Source organism: Mustela nigripes, chromosome 15 (assembly GCF_022355385.1).
Source record: "Mustela nigripes isolate SB6536 chromosome 15, MUSNIG.SB6536, whole genome shotgun sequence".
Lineage (NCBI taxonomy): Eukaryota > Metazoa > Chordata > Mammalia > Carnivora > Mustelidae > Mustela > Mustela nigripes.
Window position 1 is genome coordinate 30,317,127 of NC_081571.1, and position 21,203 is coordinate 30,338,329.

Here is a 21,203-nt window from a genome sequence, read left to right on the forward strand (position 1 = left end):
TCCTGGCTTGACCATCAGTTAGCCAGGTGACTTTAAGACAGTCCCCTGAGCATCCTGGGTCTCAGTTTCCCCATCTGTTCGGTAGCACAAGGATTTGACCAGACAGCACCCCCTCTAAAGCCCATTCCCATTCTGAAAAGTCTACAGTCCTTATCATGTCCATGACTTTGATCCCTTTTCCCTTGAATATCTGAAACAGAGCCAGCCTCCCTGCTGGGATCCAGCCAAGATGCTGAGATCTCCTTAGCTGATCACAGAACAGTGGCTCCTGTACCCTCCTAGGTGCATGCCCTGCTTCTGCCTCACTGTGGAGGTCATGTCTGCAGGGCAGTTCTGCAAATTTCAAGCCACATTTCAACCCTGGGAGTCTGTGGGCGGCACCCGGCTGGGATGCTGCAGAGTCTAGACAGGTCAGGATCCTTGTTGGGGGGGCTGCACCTTCCCTGACTGGTCTCCTCTATCACATCCCCATCTGCTTTCTTGATTAAAATCGTAAAATCCTCAGGTGTTTGAATGAATGATGAAATTCACCCACAAATATTTACTGGGCGCCTTTTAAATACCCAGTAGTACACGGAGTGCTGGAGTGACATATGCGGGGTCTGTGACCTCCCTGTGGACCGTGACCTTGCTTTCAGGCAGATGGGTGTTATCATCCCAATTTCTTCTGCCTGGAAAGCTCTTTCTGAAACCACTCACTTCTTAGGAACATCTCAGCTAAACATTTTTTTTTTTTTTAATTTCTGCCAAGGGAAATTTGGCTTCTATGTTCCTGCTGTCGGAAAGGAATTTTATGAAGTGTTAAAATGTTTTCCATGTCTGTGGTCGTCATTGCTATCGTTCATCCATGGGAAAAAAAAAAAAAAATACCCTAATTGCTTTAGCAACTCGACAGGTTTTCTGCTTCTCCTCCAAATCATACTGATAGCTATATTTGCCAGTGTTTTAAGTGCTGGAAGCATTATTTTCATTAAAAAAAAAAGAAAAGAAAAGAAAAAAAACCTATTTGCTCTCAGAGAATCAATGTCCAGAGAAAATATTTTTTTATAAAAACTTTCAAATCAAGACTGAGCACAGAATTTCCTATTTCACAGGATACGAAAAGCAATAGGAGCGGATACTGGAAGTCTGCCAGATCTGAGTTGAGCCTTTTTTGGTCTCTCTCCTTTCAGTCTCACTGAAAATATATGTACTGAGCCACGTAATACCACTACAATAATAACACACACACACACACACACAAAATGTTTTACTGATAGCAAAATAAGAGACAAAAATTAAGCCTTACACTCTGGAATAATAAGGAATTGTGGAAGCCTAGATTTCAAGAGTTAATATAGTATATGTTGAGTGAAGAGGACAGCAATTCAGAAAAGATAGAACTTTGGGGAGCTAGAGGTGAAACCCCGCCATCTTAATATGAGCCCACTTGAAGGGACTGGAAAAGAAGGCACTGCCAAGTGTAAGGAGGAGGTGGGAGGGGCATGGGTGGAGGAGGAGGGGATCGGCTAAGAGGAAGTGGTCTCTGAGCTACTTTGGAAAGAATCTGCCTGCAAACTGTTTTTTTCCCCACAAAAACTTTTTCAAGCCAAGACACTTTTAAACTAGATCTAAGGAAAAGTGAGGTGTCAGTATAGTTACTTTAAGGCAGAGATGATATGTTCTGGACTCTTCTATGCAACTGACAAAGAAGTACAAGTTGGTGTCCATCATATGACCTGCAAAGCAAAAAATATTTCCTGTTTCTTTATGGAAAAAGCTTGCTGACCCATCTTCATCTTCTGTGGGATCCCAGAGCTGGGCAGATATTTAGAAATGGCTAGACCATCCCCTTTTGCTTTGGACCTCAAACATAGAGGCTTTCTTGAGGGCACATGGCTGCTTGGTGCTAGAGCTCAGACTTCCCCACAACCTGGCTTCCTGGCTCTCCCTCCCTGCTCAGGCTCACATGGAGCCCCACAGTGTCCCATTCCTAAAAACACTTCCTCAGCCCTGCCCCACCTTCTCAGGTTCTCCCCTCCCCCAGGTTTATTATCCAACAACAGTGATGAACAAAAGTAGGGCAGAGTGGATTTCAGATGACTGCTGAGGGAGGGAAGTCCAATCCAGTCCAGGAGACACACATGAAGTAGGGGCCCTTTTGTAGACACTCCTTCATTGTCTTCCGGATTCCTTGGTACGCTTATGGAGAGGGGTCAGTCAGCTTCCTGCCCCATAACAATCTCAACTATTTGGCTTCTTCCTTTTAGAAAATTCTACATACCTTAAAAAGTTTTGACCCAGGGGTCCTTCAAGCCTTTCCTGTCTCCTTCGGTGCTCTCTTCAAGCTTCTCCTCCTATGACTCCATCCTGTCAGTAGTGGTCTCCCCCCAGGACTACAAGAACCAGCAGTATCTTCATCCCTATCCCCAGTGCCTAGCTCAATGCCTGGCATGGTACACCCCACAGTCCTCATGAGACTTTGCCCATAGTATAAATCCATATACAAATGTTTATAAATAGAGTTGGCCCATGAATAACATGGGTTTGAACTGCTGGTCCACAGATTTTTTTCAATACAGCACAGTAGAACTGTAAATGTATTTTCTCTTATGATTATCTTAGTGTTCCTCTAGCCTCCTTTATTATAAGAATATAGTATGTGATACATATGATATATAAAATATGTGTTGATCAGCTATTTTATAAACTGTAAGCAGGAGGCTATTAAGTTTTGGGGGAGTCAAAAGCTATATGCAATTTTTGACTGGGGGTGGGGCAGGTCAGTATCTGCCACCCCCCACATTGTTCCAGGGTCAGATATACATAAGTTGAAGTCGAGCAGATACAATTCCATTCCCGATTTCACCACTTGCTAAGTATATGACCTTGGACAAGTAATAATACCTCTCTGAGAATCTGTTTCTTTATCCGTGAAATGGGCGTAATGGAAGCACCAGTCCCAGAGAGTTGTTGGGAAATTTAAATGAGATAATGGTTTAAATCAGAGTTCTCAAATTTCAGCATTCATTGGAATGATCTGGAAAGCTTGTTAAAACAGCTACTGGATTGGTGGTTGCCAGAGGTTGAGTTTAAGGGTACAGGAAATGGGTGAAGGACATCAAAAGGTACTAACTTCCAGTTAATCTGAAAAATACTTAGCGGGCATGAAATTGGAATACAGTTTGGCAATAGCTCTCAAAAATTTAAAATTCAGATACTCTTTTATCTGTTCCACTGCTAAGAATTTCTTATAAAGACCCTTATATAAAAATGTCAAAAGATATGTCTGAGGATGTTCATTGCAGCCTTACTAATACAGGAATACCTCAAATATACTGCGAGCTCAGCTCCGGGCTCTCACAAGAAAGTGAATATCACAATAAAGTGATCCCAATGAATTTTTTGGTTTCCCAGGGCATATAAAAGATATACTTACCCTGTGGTAGTCTATTAAGGGTGCTAAAGCCTTTTGTCTCTAAAAAATCACTGTACATAGCTTGATTAAAAAATACTTTGTGGCTGGGGTGCCTGGGTGATTCAGTTGGTTTAGCATCTAACGCTCAATTTAGGCTCAGGTCATGATCTCAGGGTCATGAGATCAAGCCCCGTGTCAGGCTTTTCGCTGGGCAAGGAGCTTGCTGAAGTTTCTCTCTCTCTAAAAAAATAAAATAAAATAAAAATACTTTGTAGCTACAAAATGCTAACCATCTGAGCTTTCAGGGAGTTGTAATCTTTTTGCTAGTGGAGGGTCCTGTCTTGTCACTGATGGCTGCTGACTGTTCAGGATGGTGCTCACTGAAGGCTGGGGTGGTTGTGAGAGTTCCTTAAAATAAGATAGCAGTGAAGTTTGCCACATTAATTGACTCTTCCTTTCACTTGAACACTTAGAGGCCACTGTAAATTAATTGGCCTAATTGCAATATTGTTGTATCTCAGGAACTAGGGAGACCCCAGGAGAAGAAGAAAGGTGGGGGAACAGCCCATCAGTGGAGCAGCCAGAACACATACATTGATTGATTAAGTTTGCCATCTTATGTGGGTTTGGTTTGCAGCGCCTCTAAAACAATTACAGTAGTAATACTAAAGTCCCCTGATCAATATCATCATAACAAATATAATAATGAAGAGAATTTGAGATATGGCAAGCATTACCAAAATATGGCACAGAGACATGCAGTGAACAAATGGTGTTGGAAAAAGAGTGTTGGTGGATGCGACGGACAGAGAGTTGCCAGGAGCCTTCGATTTGTAAAAACCACAATTATCTGTGAAGTGTAATAAAGGGAAGCACGGTGAAATGAAGTGTGCCTTTCACATGCACATCAGTAGATTTCCAAGATATGTTAAGTGGAAGCAAGTCCCAGCACAGTGTATATAATACTAGCACTTGTGTATAAAAAAAGGAATGTTGTACATAGAAAAATAGACAAGTCTATACCATATGTTTAAGGTTTTTTCTCTGGATGGAGATGCTAGCATCTGTTAAGAGTGGTTACCTTTAAAGAGAGAAATTGGATGGGAGGTAGCCAGGGAAGGTGGCCTTTTATATTTTCCTTTGTTCCTTTTTTCTTATATATATCTATTACTTTCATTTAGTTGATAGGGATAATCTACCCAGGAGGATTTATTGGATTTTTAAAAGCCTCATAAATGCTGCATATGGTAAGGAACCATTAAAATTGTGATATTCTTATAGATTGTTGTTTTGATACTTCTCAAAATGTTTGAATATATGCATTAACAAGGGGATCTGCAGTTTCTGAAATGTATTGAGATTTATACAAAGCTTAAGAAGTCAACACCATTTAAGGTGACTTAAGTCACCTCATCATTTATTTGAATCACCAGCCCCTGCTTACTTGAAGTTGGCTAAAAGCATCCTATTTCTTTTTTTTTTTTTATAATTTGATCACCATGTTTCTCTTTCTTTCTGTCTCCATTGCCATTCCCCCCCAAAGAACCAACCATCTGGCCTCGTCTAGCCAGGAAGTTAAGAAACATGCTGCTGGCTCAGGCTGTCCGACCTCAGGTTTAATGGGGCTGTGATGGATTCACAGTGTCACTCAGCAGTGCTCTTTTTCACCCATCTCCAGAGAAAACCCCAGCCTGCCCTTTTTCCTCCTCAAGTTGAAATTCTAGGCCATGCCTCCCTAATGTATGGGTCTGACCGTGTTAATTCTCTGTTTCCCGGGCTTCCTGCCAGGCTGACTGGCAGGCTCCTCTGTGCTCAGGACCCAGAGTGAGTAGGCAGGAATCTCTCTGGGAATCTCTCTTCCTGGCTTGCCCTGCCCCTGTCAGACACTAACTGCTCCTCCCTCTGGCTTTGTCTTGCTCCTCTGGGTGTCCTGAGAGCCTGAATCACTTACTGTATTTTCTCTGTTACAATTCTTCAGCCTGGAGCCAAGACTCATCAATTCCACCCCAGCTTTTAGGATTTAAAAACAGTAACAAGCTGGGGCGGGGGGGTGGGGGGGGTCAACTGTTTCATTAGTTATGTGCCTTTCTTTGAACATCTTTTCTGAGCTATTCTTAGAGGATGTAGAAAAATGTTATCCCTTAAAGGAAAACCACATTTCCTCAGAAGCTTACAGACTTAGGCTCTATGGTGAGCCCAGATTACATTAAAAACAAAAATTGAGTTTGGAAGACTTGTTTGAGATACTCTATTAAGGCAAGCCTTCTGCCTGGAAGGACTTAGTTTCTCCAGATATTTGCCACAGTAAAGGGATCAAAGGCTCTCTCGCAGCCATTTAGCTAGAGCGCACGAGGTAGGAAGTGCAGGGACTATGGAAGAACGCAGTCAGGAGGACAAGGAAAAGGCTGGGTTTGGAGGAGCCTGACCTTTGGAGGAGCCTAACCTCCCTCTTCCTTGCTTCCAAGGCTTTTCTTTTTTTTTTTTTTTTTTTTTTTTTTTTTATAATTTTTTTTTTTTTAAGATTTTATTTATTTATCAGAGAGAGAGACGGAGAGCGAGCGAGCACAGGCAGACAGAATGGCAGGCAGAGGCAGAGGGAGAAGCAGGCTCCCTGCTGAGCAAGGAGCCCGATGTGGGACTCGATCCCAGGACACTGGGACCATGACTTGAGCCGAAGGCAGCTGCTTAACCAACTGAGCCACCCAGGCGTCCCAACTTCCAAGGCTTTTCTGCCCGGAGCTCTGAATTTAGGAGCCTTGTACAACCCCGAAACCCGAAGTTTTGTGCTTGATGCTCTGATCCTTCTCAGAGAGTTTGTTTATTTTGTTTTATTCTATTTTACTTTATTTATTTAGATTTTATTTATTTATATGCCAGAGAGAGAGCACAAGTACGGGGAGCAGCAGGCAGAAGGAGGAGCAGATTCCCTGCTGAGCAGAGAGCTCAATGTGGGACTAGATCACTGGCACCCTGAGATCACAACCTGAGCCTAAGGCAGATGCTTAATGGACTGAGCCACCCAGGCAGCCCGCAGAGAGCTTGTTTCAGCAGGGCGTGTTTCTGGGTAAACGGATATCCTGTTCTGAGCTTTCCTTCCCTTAGACTGAAGGCAAGTCTTCTAATGGTAATTTACAAAGCTCTCTCCCAAGTGAGAAGTATGTTCTGAACTCAGCAGATGTCCAAACATTTTGACGTGGAGGAAAGTACTAAAATAAATAAATAAATAAAGATTATTAAATTAGTCTTATGGATTTTTTTTTTCAGATTCTTATTTATTTATTTGACAAACAGAGATCACAAGTAGGCAGAGGGGCAGGCAGAGAGAGAGAAGAAGGGAACCAGGCTCCCTGGTGAGCAGAGAGCCCGATGTGGGACTCGATCCCAGGACCCTGGGATCATGACCAGAGCTGAAGTCAGAGGCTTTAACCCACTGAGCCACCCAGATGCCCCAGTCTTATGGATTTTTTTAAAAAATTCTGAAGATTATACATATACACATGTGTGTTATGTGTGTGTATGTGGGTCTCTTTACACATAGCAAAGAATGACTAATCACTAGTAGGATATTTAGTTAATTGAACAAGGAGAACCCCAGACAGAGGTGGCTCTGGTGTGGTTGTGGCGTACATAGGCAAACCCAAATCCAAGTCTACAAATGCCTGAAGTCACAAAATCAAAACCTAAATACAACCAATCACAAGCAACCAATTAGGCCTGAAGCTGTGACCAATCCATGATTTCCTTGCTTTGCTTCTGCCTTTTCTCTAGAAAAGCCTCTTCCCAGCCCTGCCAAGAAGGGGAGCGCCCCTAACCACTGCCTATTTGGCATGGCCTGATTCCATCCGTTTTGCTCAAATTAACTTCAGATTTTTAACAGACCTCAGTTTATCTTAACGTGGGGTCTGCAGCCGCAAAGGGTGATTAGCAACTTCATCAAAGCTCTGTTCCCCTTCTCTTAGGTTCACTTATACCTGCTGGATATATGTTACAGAATCTCTTTTGACATCTAAGACTGACATTCAAACGTACTGTGAAAAAAATCACTTTTAATTTTTTCTTGATTCTCAACCTAATTTAGGCAAAACATTATAATGTAGAATTTGACAGTGGGCTGGGGGAAATTTTCAAGTTGTGTGAATGTAGATTTAAGTTTTCCGACTGATCTTTTTCTGTTGATAGTACTTTCAAAATATTTATGTGTATAGCTGATCCAGCCTCAACTAGGGCCTCAGAACCTCGTAGTCTCTCTAGCCCACTGGGCGCACTACTGGCACAGATTGGGGCTGATCTGAATTTGTTCTTCTATAAGCTGCTTTTTTGAACAAATGTCAGTACCATCTTGTTTACTATTTATCTCTTCTCTGAGCTTTTAGGTAGAATTTTATTTTATTAATTTTATTTTTTAAAAATTTTATTTCTTCGTTTGAGACAGAGGGAGAGCACAAAGTGAGAGTGAGAAGCAGATTCCCCACTGAGCAGGGAGCCCCACTGAGGGGCTCGATCCCAGGACCCTGGGATCATGACCTGAGCCAGAGGCAGATGCTTAACCAACTGAGCCACCCAGGCACCCCTTAGGTAGAATTTTAAAAATTCAGTTCAGTTAGTAACTACTTGTAGTTTTATTATATATAGAACAAGTAGTGTGAATTATATACCAGGGAAGTAGTGAGTGATGGTCAAATTCGGCGACTTGCTCTTTGGGGGTTCCCTGCTGGAGACAATGAAGAGTGTATACTGGGGCCCCCGGGTGGTGTAGTTGGTTGAGCATCTGACTCTTGGCTTCAGATCAGGTCCTGATTAGGTCCCCAAGTCTGGAGCCTGCTTCAGATTCTCTCTCCCTTTCCTTATATCCTGTCCACTTGTGCGCGCTCTTTTAAAAATCTTTAAAAAAAAAAAAGTGTATGGTCTTTACTTGTGACATCACCACTAGCAGTCATCCTGATTTATGATTTTGAAAATATGCTGTCTTTAAATCACATTCATTAAGGCATACTCTTTGAGGTGGTTTTTCCCTAAGGATGATGAATTCCTGCTGATCCAGGCACTCTTTCTGAGTCCTTTTGTGTGCCCAAGAGCTTTCATTGCAAGACAAATGGCTGGTTGGGGGCAGTCTGCACAGAAATGAGAGAAGTAAACTGGGCCTTGGAAACACTGTGAGAATATTTATTAAACCTAAGCTGAGTTCCGCAGTTTTTGGTTTTGGAGGGGTTCTTTATTATTTGTTAGCCACCTGTAGTTTTGCTTTTAATTAGTTACCATACCGAAAAGAACACAATTCCTGAAATTGAGAATAGTCTGGAAAATTTAAGACCTGTCTCAATTTTGAGTCTTGACTTCTTTCTGAACCCCTAGTTGTGTTTCAGCTCTATCAAGATGACCTTCAGGCATGTCAAGTTCAGCATGTTCAAAAGCAAACTCTTGGGCGCCTGGATGGCTCAGTGGGTTAAGCCACTGCCTTCGGCTCAGGTCATGATCTCGGTCCTGGGATCGAGTCCCGCATCAGGCTCTCTGCTTAGCAGGGAGCCTGCTTCCCTTCCTCTCTCTCTGCCTGCCTCTCTGCCTACTCGTGATCTTTCTCTGTCAAATAAATAAATAAAATCTTAAAAAAAAAAAAAAAAAAAGCAAACTCTCTACCTTCTCTCTCAGACTTCCCCCTGTGCTTGTCCTCATGGTCTCTACATACTTCTCCAGCCTGAGCCATCCTTGTCTCCCCTTCTTGAAAGGGAGACTTCTAGCAAGTCAGCCCCTTGTGGTATCACCTCACTCCATCAAATGACTCCTTGCTCCTGCCTCTACTGCAGTGCTCTGCTTTAACTCAAGCCTTCATCATTTCTCCCAAACAAATCCTACTCAGATGTGTGTCCTAGGGCTATAATACGAAGTTCACCAGCTGGCTTAGCATCCACTGTCCTTCTTGATCCATCCTCACTCAGCATTTGCCCCAACCCTACAAATCCTTTCATAACTCCATACCACTCTTTGAACTCAGGAGCAAGCATTGATCCATCATTTAAGGTCTAGCAACATTGGGAGTTTTGGGAGTATTTCCTGACTCCACCTACTGAGTTAGTTACTGTGTCCGCATAGCATCCACACGTCTCTGGCATAGGATAATTAACTGCTTATCTCTCTTTCTCCCTAGAGCCTGTGATCTCATCAAGGGGCAAGCACTGTCTTAATTATATATTTCTAGCAGTCAGTCAAGTGTTTGGTAACCAGAGGAACTCAGATATTTGCTGTATGAAAGGATGGATGCATTGCAACTATGCCCTGGGATATGGTAACGACTTGTTCTAAATAACTGAGGCACTTTAACTCAAACACAACACATTTACCACAGAACATGGCTTGAGTAGGTATGAGAGGATCTATTTTTACCCTTGAACTTGTGTAGTATTTGGCCACTAGGTCTTTTTTCTAAGTGCTTTCCCTTCCGTATGCTTCCAGAGGTGTTACTGGCCACTCTTACCTTCCCTCTACTTCACACACATACATGAACAGAGAATTTTCTCTCTAGTTTATTCCCTTTATTAACAACCTTTCTTGATTGATGGCAGAATTTTGACTGTCACCACCCAAATACTCTGCCTCAGTCCTTACTGCTCCTTCCCCTCTGGATACCACAGTTCTCACTCTTGTAGATGGCTGTTATAAAGCTCTACACTTAAAGCAGTGGGGTCCCGTCCTCTTTAACAGGCTTGTGATTACCACCCCTGCCAGATAACCTCATCTGACTGTGGATTTCACCCGTGCATATTCGGCTGACTGCTCTGTGTTGCCCCTGCAGAAGGTAGCTTAAAGTCCCCCATAACCCCAGCCTGCGTGCAGACAAAACAGCAGAGAGCCGGGGCAGGAGGGCAGAGCCAGTTGTCCACTGGCTGTGCTGCCCTGGAGCCCAGCAGAGGCCTGAGAGCTGGTGGTCAGATACACATCCACACGTAGAGCAGCACACAATGTGTGACCCTGTCCAGACAAGGTCGGGGAAGGGAGCCACGTGTACGCACGGAGAGTGTGAGCAAAGGGGGTGGCACCTCCTCCTGCTGCAAACTGGGTGCAACCAATTCATCATGTGACCTAATGATAAAGTTTGATGAATAGGAAGGTTTGGAGTTGGGATTCTTTCAAGGTAGTAATGAGTAAACATCACAGCCTCTGTGAGAATTACACATTGATCAGGAAGTGGTTTCTCATTAGCCTTATGAGACATTTACAGTGTGATAAGTGAACAGAATCTACTTTCCTTCTCTGCTCCATCACACTCTTGTTTGTTTTGTGGGCTTCTTTTTACGATTATTGTTCTTCTGTGGGGATTACTCGATTACTCTTTGTCATACTTTGGACACCTGGAAGATTTGGAAGAGCTTTGATGCCCTTTTTTATAATAGAGCCTTGGGAATCACGTAAGAAGGATTTATGTTAGAGTATTAGCATCCATGAGAGGCTAATTCTAACTGTGCCTTCCTAACTAAATATTCAGAAATTCAAGTTTAATCTTACTGTTAATTCGGTGCTATAATTTCCTAATCCCATGCTTATTAGATCAATAACTGTTGGTTGGCCCCACCCCTAAAATCCACTACTAAGAGCTCATATGCCCTTCTCTGTACAGCTTTGTTCAGACCCCCAACATTTATCATTCCAGTAGTGCTCTTCCCAAGAGCCCCAAAAGTACTAAATGAAGTCAAAGTGAGAGAGTTAGCACTTCAAAGGGTTTGGGAGGGCAGCCTTATGAAAGTGAAAATGGCAGAACAGAATGGTACGTGGTCGTGATGAGCTACAGAGGGCGCCACGGGGTGTTGAAATGCAATCTGCATGCCTGAGCAGCTGGTTGGAGGAGCCTTGGTCTGTCTTGAATGGAGGCTATGGCTCCTGTTCCCCGCCAGAGGGCTGGAGGGCTGACTGCAGTGAGTGTAAGGGCTGGGGGAGGGGGAGGGACAGGAAGGAGAAAGGAGCCAAGGAGTAAAAATGGCCCTTGAGATTGAGGGGCAATATGAAATAACTACTCATTGCCCCAGCTTGGAACTTGGAAATGGTACTGTCTTCCAAGGACTGCACTTGAGTCCTTGAGATGGAGACCAAAAAAGAAAAGATACATGTTTGGCTCTTCCTCATTCAGCCACTCCACCCTGGCTTCACCTCTAAGCCCCCAACCGACGTTCCTCTATCCATGTATCTGTATCTGTATGCCAACTCCAGATCTGTCTCTGTAGATCTTGGTATATAGGCATAGCAAGTCCCATTTTTAAACAAGAGCTGTGGAATGCTTGGAAGCAGATGCCCATGAACTCTTCCCAGTCGTATTTAGAATTTGTTTTAACCTAAAGTTATGGAGACAGACTTGAAGGGAGACCTCCCCAACTTTGCTAAAATGTAAGTATAAAAAGGCACAAATTGGATGAATATTGATGATGTTATTTCTACTGTAACATCATCCATAGACTCCTAGTGTCTTTGCTTTGCTTCCCTATAGTGATCACAACATAAATTACTTGTCTTGTTTGACTTCCTTGTTCACCAAAGTTGAGCAGATTGTGGCCGTTTTCAACGCTTCTACCAGACAAAAAGCTTGGGACCATTTCTCGAAAGCTCAGCGCAAGAACATAGACATTTGGCGAAAGCACTCTGAGGTTGGTGATTTTATGATTACTTTTTAACCACCATCACACAGCTGGATTGGCAGAGAATAGTGTGGCTGCAGCCATTTCGGTTTTTGTTATAGCGGGCAGCTGTTGTACCATTGTCCTGTCTCATTGTCAGCTCTGAACCCAGCTCAGACTTGGGCCTTAGCCAGAAGAGCAGCTGACTTAATGCTTAGAAAACAGAGTGCTTTTCTACCCCGCAAAGGGAGAAAGGCATCTCTCCCATTCATAGCAAAAAGCTCGGAAATAAGCCAAGACACTTCGCCTGCCTATTCTGAAGAAAAGTGTAATGTAAAATAGAAAACTGGCTTTTTAAATAAATATGGAGGGTTCCCCCCCCCCCCCCAGTGTTCTGCAACATGATGATGATGCTTTGCTCTTTGGGCTAGAAATGGCAAGTAAGCCTTTCTTCTGTGCCTTCCCATCATAAATAAGGCCCTAGTCCCCTTTGCTAGCCAGCCAGGTATGTAACAGCTCTCCCCAGAGTGCCTTTCCCCTGGGGGATCGAATGTCCAGGCTAGCCAGAGTCCACCCTTCTGCAGCAATGCATGTGTGAAGTGTGAGTATCCACCCCAAGGAAAGAGGCCAGATCCTGACCTTCGTTGCCACCCAGAAAGACCAGAATGTGTCATTAGTCATTGGTCGTGCAGCTGTTATTTTTAACTTCACAGTTTAGTGTACGCTTTGAACCTGTCGTTTAAAAGTAAGTATACTATCTTTGTTTGCTTATTTGTTGTGTGTGTGTGTGTGTTTTGTGTATGTGTGTGTGTGTGTGTTTTTTTAACGAGAGAATGTTTTCCATTTGGATGCCTCTCCATCTCTAGCATGTTAATATTAAAGTTCTCTAAATGATACTCCCTTCTTTCAAAATCCCCAAACTTATAGAAGGTAAGGCTTGTTTATTTAATGATTTGGGCTCACACTTGTAAAATAAGTTTTTTATATGGAGTTTGAAGAACCACAAAGTACTATAATATCAATCATTTGGGTAGCATTTTAAGTGCCCATTAACTAACGCTAAATTACAGCTAAATACCAATGGCACTAGATGTAACATCCACATGAATACCAAATGAATCCTTTATTATCACTGTTATTATGGTGAATACTGAATGACTCCACAATAATGGGACACTTAAAATGCTGGTGCAATTTATTAAGAAGGACATTTTTTTATTTTGTTCACAAATACTTAAGAAGGTGGCTGGTGGCTGATGTAGTTCTGTTCCTCTGTTCAGGATTATGAGTAAGGAGGAAGTGGGATTTCTCTTTAATTTTTCAGGGGCCAGAAAAACAAAGGGTGCTGACCTGCTGCTCTCCCAGACACTGAATTGAGACCTGAGTCAAGGCTGATTTTCAGGAGGAAAGAGAGTCCTCGTTTAGGATGAAATATGCAGATTGAGGGTTATGAAAACACAAATTGATATCCATAAACTGATTCAGATTTGGGAACAGAGGGTCTAATAATTGTTTATCTTATTTTTTTTTCCTTCATATAAACAGCAAATGATTAAAAGAAATGTTAAGGGGAAGGCAAGTGGCATTATGCTAATGATCTGACATAAAAAGGCTGTCACTAGTATGTGAATGTTGGGAAATAATCCATTATTGATCTAAATCACGCTTCCCACGGCCTGGTCCACTGCCCCTAGCCCTGGTCCCCAAAGGAACTGGGGCTGTGTCCCCGCTGCTGAGCAGGGCACAGGAAACTTCCAGCTTTGTTCTAAGGAAGCCTGCTCACTTTGCTGGGTCCACAGGATGTAGTAGAAATAGATGCACACGTTCCTGAAAGGTGCTCCTGCAAAGGGGCTATGTGCCTCCGTGCCACTCCTATCACCTCTTTTGATATTCTAGGAAATAGAATTCTAAATTACCTTTGATTTTCTCTCCTACATGTCGCTTAATTGATTAAATACCAGTTGGTAATTTAACATTGTGGATGATTTCTCTGTTGCGTATAAGCTTGATAATTGGCTTGATTTTTTCCGCGTTCCCGTGTACAGCATCTGTTAATTATCTGCAACACCTTCGCAGATTTATGAGAGTGTACGAGCGATTTACTGCTGAACCAGAGGCACCCTGTGGAAACACCCTCGGCTTTTTTTTTCCCCCCTCCAGTTGTTTTTTTTCCTTTCCAACACCCTTCCACACAAGAACAGCTACAGTATGACAGTTTGTCATTAACTGTGGGGACTCAACAACAGGCCCTTTCAGCCTCATTTATTCCTTCCTCCTGACTTTTCCTTGTTTCAAGTATTTTCACGCCACCTCTTTAGGAACTGGGATCTTTGTCAGTAGAAAATTAGCTGTACACAACCTAAAGGCGTCCCCACTAATCACACGTGACGTCCACCTCCAAGAGCCACTGGTGTTATTTACGGCGCAATTGGCACTTCTTTCTACTGGCTGGCAGGGTCAAGTGAGGAGGCACTGCCCATCTTCCTGGAGGCCTCTCAAGGCTCCCTGTGATGGGCGTCCCTCTCCCAGGGACCTTGACTTCATGCCCTTTCTCCCCTTTCCTGGTCCTCTGCAGGGCTTGTTGCCAGGGTTCAGAGTTGACCACGTGAATACTGCTAGCAAGACCTAATTTTCTTTTGGTCCTACTACAGTTAAAATCTGTGAGCTAAAGAGAAAGGAGAGTTCAGAGAACCTGTAACACAATAAAATACGCACATCCATTAGATGGACATTAGAACTATGTTTAAAATCATGCCGTTAATACATTAGGTGTTATAATTTAGTTTTATTGTTTTTCAGAAGCAAAATTATTTTAACTCTTTGACTTTTATTTAGAGACTTCAATTTCAGAGGTGAGAAAAAGAATAATGTAGTTCTTTCCCTGTTTTGTTTTCTTGAGGATAGTACATTTGACAGAACAGAACTGGTAAGGATTCACAAATACACAATATTCAGCTTAATACAAAATAATATAATTACTTACCATGAATAATTAGTGTCCTAGTTTTTTGGCAAGGGAGTAAAAAATTTATTGTGACTTGTTACTTTTTACAGTGAGTTTTCACATATACCCTTTGACTACCATCACTCCACTAGTAAGTAGAGAAAGTAAGATATGATCCTAAGATCTCTCAGTGATGTCAAAACAGCCATCACACAGAAACACTAAATGCTACCTGATGATGTGAAACACCAAAAAGTAGGCATCGGTTCTATTTTGTCATCCAGCATCTTTGGCATTTTACCGTTTCGCTATCTGAATAGTGTGTGCGCATGATCACACATGGGCACGCGCACACAATGTAAGGGCACTGTTTTTTTTTTTTAAGATGTTATCATTTATTAGAGAGGAATCATAAGTGGTGTTGGAGCAGAGGGAGAGGGAGAAGTAGACCCTGTGCTGAGCAGGGAGCCCACGCTGGCTCAATCCCAGGACCCTGGGATCATGACCTGAGTTGAACGTAGACGCTTAACCTTAACCGACTGAGCCATCCAGATACCCCGCAGGGGTGCTACTTTGCATGAAGAATTATTGTCTCTGTTATCAACTTAGCGAACCAAGTGTATACCATAATCCTAAGGAGTTTTGCATGCATTAATTTATTTGATCCTCAAAACTGTTATTAGCACAGTATTCCAATGAGTAAATCAAGGTTTAGAGAGATGAAGAAACATTCCTGAATTTACACAGTGGTCAACAAGACCTTTTATAAATGTCATTGTGCGTATTTCTTATTAGCTCAGAGTCCCTCACATGGCAAGAGGCATTTCTGTGGAATCCTACTAGGTGATGCTATTATCCCCTTTTTGGCAAATGAGGAAATTGAGACTCAAGAGATGAAATAATTTGCTAAAGACACCCTGACTAGTCACTGGTGAGCAGGGATTTATCCTTGGGTCTTCCTACTCCCCCACAGCCCTCAGAACTTTATTCCAGATTACCTGGGGCAGTGTTTGGGAGGGGAACACTTCAGGTTCAAAGCGTTCAGATATCAGTCACGGTACACCTAAAGACCACTGGGAAAAGGTGTGTCGACATGTGTCTGAGACTCTGACATCCTCCTGTCCCTGTCCTCTGCTTTCAGGAGCTCCGGAACGCTCAAAGTGAGCAGCTCATGGGCATCCGCCGTGAAGAAGAGATGGAAATGTCAGATGATGAGAACTGTGATAGTCCTACTAAAAAAATGCGAGTAGATGAATCAGGTAATGCTGACGACGGCCACACGCACCCCTGTGAGGCGCTGTCGTGAGGCGCCATCATGGTCTTCCTCACGCACCCCTGTGAGGTGCTGTCGTGCTCTTTTACAAACACCCCTAGGAGGCGCTGTCATACTCTGCCTCATGCACCCCTGTGAGGCGCCATCATGAGATGCCATCATGCTCTTCCATATCTCAGGTGGGGCGTAGGTATTAGGAAATGGCCACATAACTCATTTTTATTTGAGTTATACTAAACCTTCATCTTTGCGTGACTCTGCTTTTTATTAATAGAACTCGAAACTCCTTCTTAGGGACATGGTGATTTAAATTGCTCCAGTTGTTTCTCCATCCATGGATCTAGGGCTGTTGTTTTTTTCTCAGGGATATTTGCCTATTCCCATAAAAATCCTTTTCCAGAGCGTGGCAGCCACTGCTGGTGCTGAAATACACATAAAATTTGGTTTCAGTCAGAGTACTTCTTATGTGGGAATTCTTTAATCTCAGAAGAAGCTTTCTAGCCTCTGAGCCAATGTGCTGGGGAATGAGACATTTTTCTAATAAACGTTGCCTAACCTGTAATCAAAGGGGTGGCCCCATTTGGTACCAAGAAAGGAGTATCACTCCTTGAGTTGTGAAAAGGAAAGAAGCTGAGTGAGAACCTTGCTTTATGTGCTCTGCCTGAACCAAGAGGCCGATTGAAATCTCTCTTCTCAAATTAGATGTAAATCTCAGTATTGCAGGCAAGAGAAATGCTCACTCAGATGTGGGAGACACCAAGGGAGACTGCTTGTCTGAGGGTAAGAGTGTTGTCTAAAGGGCCTGGGAAGAACCACAGTTGCCACCATTTCCAAAAAAGAAAATCAGAGGGTTTGCGTAGATTTGACCTATCTCCTCATACATACCTGTGACTAAAATATTCACCCCTTTAACAAAATCCAGAACAGGAACAGAGGATCTTTGCTAATGTGTTGGTAGAAACCAAAATCAAGATTCCAGCAGGGTCAGGTTAGCAAGATTGCAAAGTGGTCAGAGTGTTCTGTTTCTTCAGGGTTTAGAGAGGGCCAGGGACATAAATGATGATCACCAGAAAGTGCTCTGCATCCAGGCGGTTACAGAAGGGACTTCAAATTCATTAGAGTAGTGGTTCTGAAAGTGTGGTCCCTAGTCCAGCAACATCAGCATCACCTAGGAACTTGTTAGAAATGTAAATCCTCAGGCCCTACTCAATACCTAAGGAATCAGAAACTCTAGGGGAGGCAGAGGTGGGTGTGAGATCCAGCAGTCTGTGATTTAAATGCTCCCGGGAATTCTGAAGCATGCTAAAGTTTCAGGACCAGTGCCTTAGAAAATTTCCCTTTCATCCTCAAATTCCTCTCATTTAAATCTTTTAGAAGCTTAGCATAAAAGCAGGCACCATGCCACTATTTTTTGAAGCTATATATCCTTTGTCTGAAAGATGAACCTAGCATTTATGTGTCAATGTATGTCTCTTATTAAGTGGAGATGAGATTTCTCAGGACTGCTTGATTATTGGACTTGGACTTGCTTATTTGAGGGTGGCAATCTCTATTCTGCAAGCCTTCATTTATCAAAAGAGAAGAGCAAGTTTTAGTGTGAGTTTCTTAAATTTAATGAGATCTTCCAATAAATAAATAAATTTTTTTCTGCTCAAGAAAGCTTTCATCATTTTTGAAGTTTCTAGATGAGGAGCAAGTTTACATGAAACTTGGATCTTTAACATTCTTACAAGGTAGGTGTAGAAGAAAAGAACTGAATCCATCAGAAATTCTTGTTTGAACCCATGACTTTTTTTTTTTTTAATTTGGGGGTGACATTTCTTTTTAAACAAGTTGTCAGTTTTCCAAGTAAGGAATATATATAATTTCTTAGTCTGCTCGGAAGAGGACAAGAGTAAGAATGACTCAGAACAGTCAGGTCCAACGGGAAGTCTTACAGACCATAGCAGCAAGCACAGACCAGCAGCATCAGCTCCCAAGCTCTGATGCAGAACTCAAAGAGCCCTTTGCTCAGCAGGGACACGAGATCCTCTCTGGAAGCTTCACTGAGGAGCCCGCTTCCCAGATCTCTGTCGGTTTTTTTCCCCAGGCATCTGATAGGAGCCTAAAGCAGGAGCTGAACTTTGAGTTTTCCAGGCTTATTCCTTGGTCAGCAGCATGAATGAACACAGCACCGAGCGTGTATTGTACCGAGTGCTGGGGGAAGAGATGGAAGAGCTGGAGTTCAAATGCCAGGTCCCCAGGAATTCAAAGTCTTCTCCGTGCTTTTCAAAAATGAGATGGACCAGAGAACGCAGTGTGTGGTTGATGGAGGAAGTTCAGGACCAATTAGAGAGAAGGGAAAGCAACTAACCTTTTTTATTCCTCTGGGCCCAGAAAATCCCACTGAAAGGCTAGCAGCTGTTTTTCTTTCCACCCAGCATATTCAGGGACATATCCTGAGAGCAAGAATTTCCATCTGGTCCTTTGACCAAGCTTCCTCCAGATCCCTGCAAAATACAGCTGGAAGGGGCAGGATTGAGACCCTGCAGCCTGAGGGAAGCACCTTTCAGTGAAGTTAGGTGACTCTGTATTCATTTTAGGTGCAAACTTGCATCTGTCAGTTACCCAGGAGCAGGTATCTCAAAACCTAGCGCTGCAGTTCACTGATAGCAATTGCCAAGGGCTGACCTAGAAGTAAATTCCTCTGTTCTTTAAAGAATCCCTTGCCCTCCTCCTTTCTGCTGAAACTGAGCTTTTGCCTCCAGCCTCCTGGGAAGCAGGTGACCTAAGACTCCTTGGGAATTCCAGGAGAGAACATCCTTTGTGGAGCCTCATGCCCGAGAGGATTGTGACAAGACCACCTCCTGGGGGTGCGTGAAGCGGGTCCCCCACGGCCTCCCTTGCTCTTCACCTCTCCTAGCGCAGAGACCAAGCTGCATGGGTTTTATTTCTGAGGGGGAGATGGAGAGAGTCAGCTTTGGTTTCTAGAAAGGACAGGATTTTTTTTGTGAGGACTTATGTGATAGCTTGGGTTTATTTATTTATTTGTTTAAAATCTGTGTTTTTCCGTGTATCTCTCCTCTTCTGGTTATGAAGAAGACTTGCATTGTACTTTTGCTTTTTACCACACATAATAACTTACAGTGTGTCTTTGGCTAGAGAGCTCCCCGACATCGCCATCACTACCATATAATTCTGGGCAGGTGGCCTATAGGCCCACTATTCCTTATCTGCTGACTCTTATGGGGGAAAAGGAGTTTGCTGGAGCAAAACTAAGATGCCGATAAAAATGAAAATGAGTTTTGTTAATAAATTTGAAAATCAAGACAGATTTATCGAAGCATTCATTCAAGAAGATTGGCATCCTGCTCCAAAGCCTATGAAGATAATTTTTGATAAAAATTCAAATTTATTGCTGCAAAGTCTGCCTCTTACTAGAATTAAGCCCAGCTTTGCTCCTTCTTCCCCTCCCTCCTCCAGGTTGACAGTGGGTTTGGGGCAGGAGTGCACGGGGTAAAAAGGAAGAAAAGAGAAAGTCTGTCCAGAGTGTTAGGCCTCGTGTAGTGGAGCCCAATTAGTTGTAGGACTGTGGATTCGAAGCAGGTAGAGCCCTTCCAACCGTACTTAGAGTGTGGCGCACATAGCAAATGCTCAGTCACTGTGAACTCCTCTTGCCTTAGTCACCCTCTGGTACCTGGCTGGGCCTTTCACCAAGTCAATGAATTTTGTAGACTTCAATTGCATATTCCCTTCTTCTGGTCTTTTTGATGCCTTTGTCCCATAAGTGGATGGGAAGGGCGTAACCCTGAGAACATTTGCTCTAAATTTAAATGGCAAGCATTAAGAAGCTTGTTCAAACAAGGTTGATTCATTTCTCCAAAATGTGCAAAACTTTTATGCATTCAGAATCTGCCGCCATGTGCAAAATAGGCCAGGGCCCAGAGAGCTGACGCTCAGCATCATTCTAATTATCAACAGACAATTGTCAAGCCCTTCTTGTGCTCAAGGCACTGTGGATCTAGGAGGTATGGAAAGGGCTAGACATGGTCTCCCCTGCCCTCAAGAGTGTGAGATGCTTTTTGAAAAGAAGAAATATGCATTTTAAGTCAATAAAAGTCTAGTGCCTAAAAGCCTAATTCCAAATATATTCTAAAGCCATTGCTTTAAATTCAGTAGAAACCAAAATGAATATTACTGTCCAGTGATGTACCTTGTCTAGGATATGTTGAGTATAGATTGTACATTGAACACAAATTTTAGAAGAGGAAACTAAAATATCTTTATGTAATAGACCACCCTTAAAACATTTCATAACGTATGAATGAAGGTTCTTGGGTTTTAATTACATCTCATTCAAACTCTGAGCTCCTTATGAGAGCACATATTCTTATAATTATGAAAAGTGTTTTCTGGGTTGTTGATTTGCCATGGAAACTCACCATGTGTAGGTACAGATTTCTTTTTGCAACTTTAATAAGACTTCCAGCAAGGATTTCCCAAATATTTCAGCTAACTGAATCAAGTTAGGGACTCATAATCAAGTTCAGTTGGAATTAGCAGTATTAGGTTTTCTGAATAATTTCATATGTAGCTGGAAGCTTGAGGTTAAAAAAATTAATAGTAATAATAATTAGGCTCTCTCTGGCTACCTCCTTGATGTCTTTGGGTTTTTTTTTTTTAAGGATTTATTAATTTATTGGGGTACTGGTGTGGCTCAGTCAGTTAAGTGTCTGCCTTTGGCTCAGGTCATGATCTTAGGGTCTCGGAATCCAGTCCCCGCATAGGGCTCTCTGCTCAGTCGGGAGTTGGCCTCTCCCTCTGCCCCCCACCCCTCTCATGTACTGTTGCATGCTCTCTCTCTCTCACTCAAATGAATCTTAAAAAAAAAAAAAAAAAAAAAAAAAAAAGATTGATTGATTGATTTTAAAGGGAGGGGTGTAGGGGCAGAGGGAGAGGGAGAGAAGCAGCCTCCCCAGTGAGATCAGGCCTAAGCCAAAACCAAGAGCAAGT

The 21,203-nt window shown here is 42.8% G+C and overlaps 1 protein-coding gene across 6 annotated transcripts in view; it reads left to right on the plus strand.

The window, feature by feature from the left end:
* ENOX1 (ecto-NOX disulfide-thiol exchanger 1) overlaps window positions 1-21,203 on the plus strand; it is a 561,141-nt gene that overhangs the window by 418,306 nt on the left and 121,632 nt on the right. For all 6 annotated transcript variants that reach the window (XM_059377619.1, XM_059377624.1, XM_059377621.1 and 3 more), the window contains 2 exons: window positions 11,918-12,024; window positions 16,080-16,197. In XM_059377619.1, coding sequence (XP_059233602.1) covers window positions 11,918-12,024; window positions 16,080-16,197 — 225 coding nt within the window. The remainder of the gene's footprint in view (window positions 1-11,917; window positions 12,025-16,079; window positions 16,198-21,203) is intronic.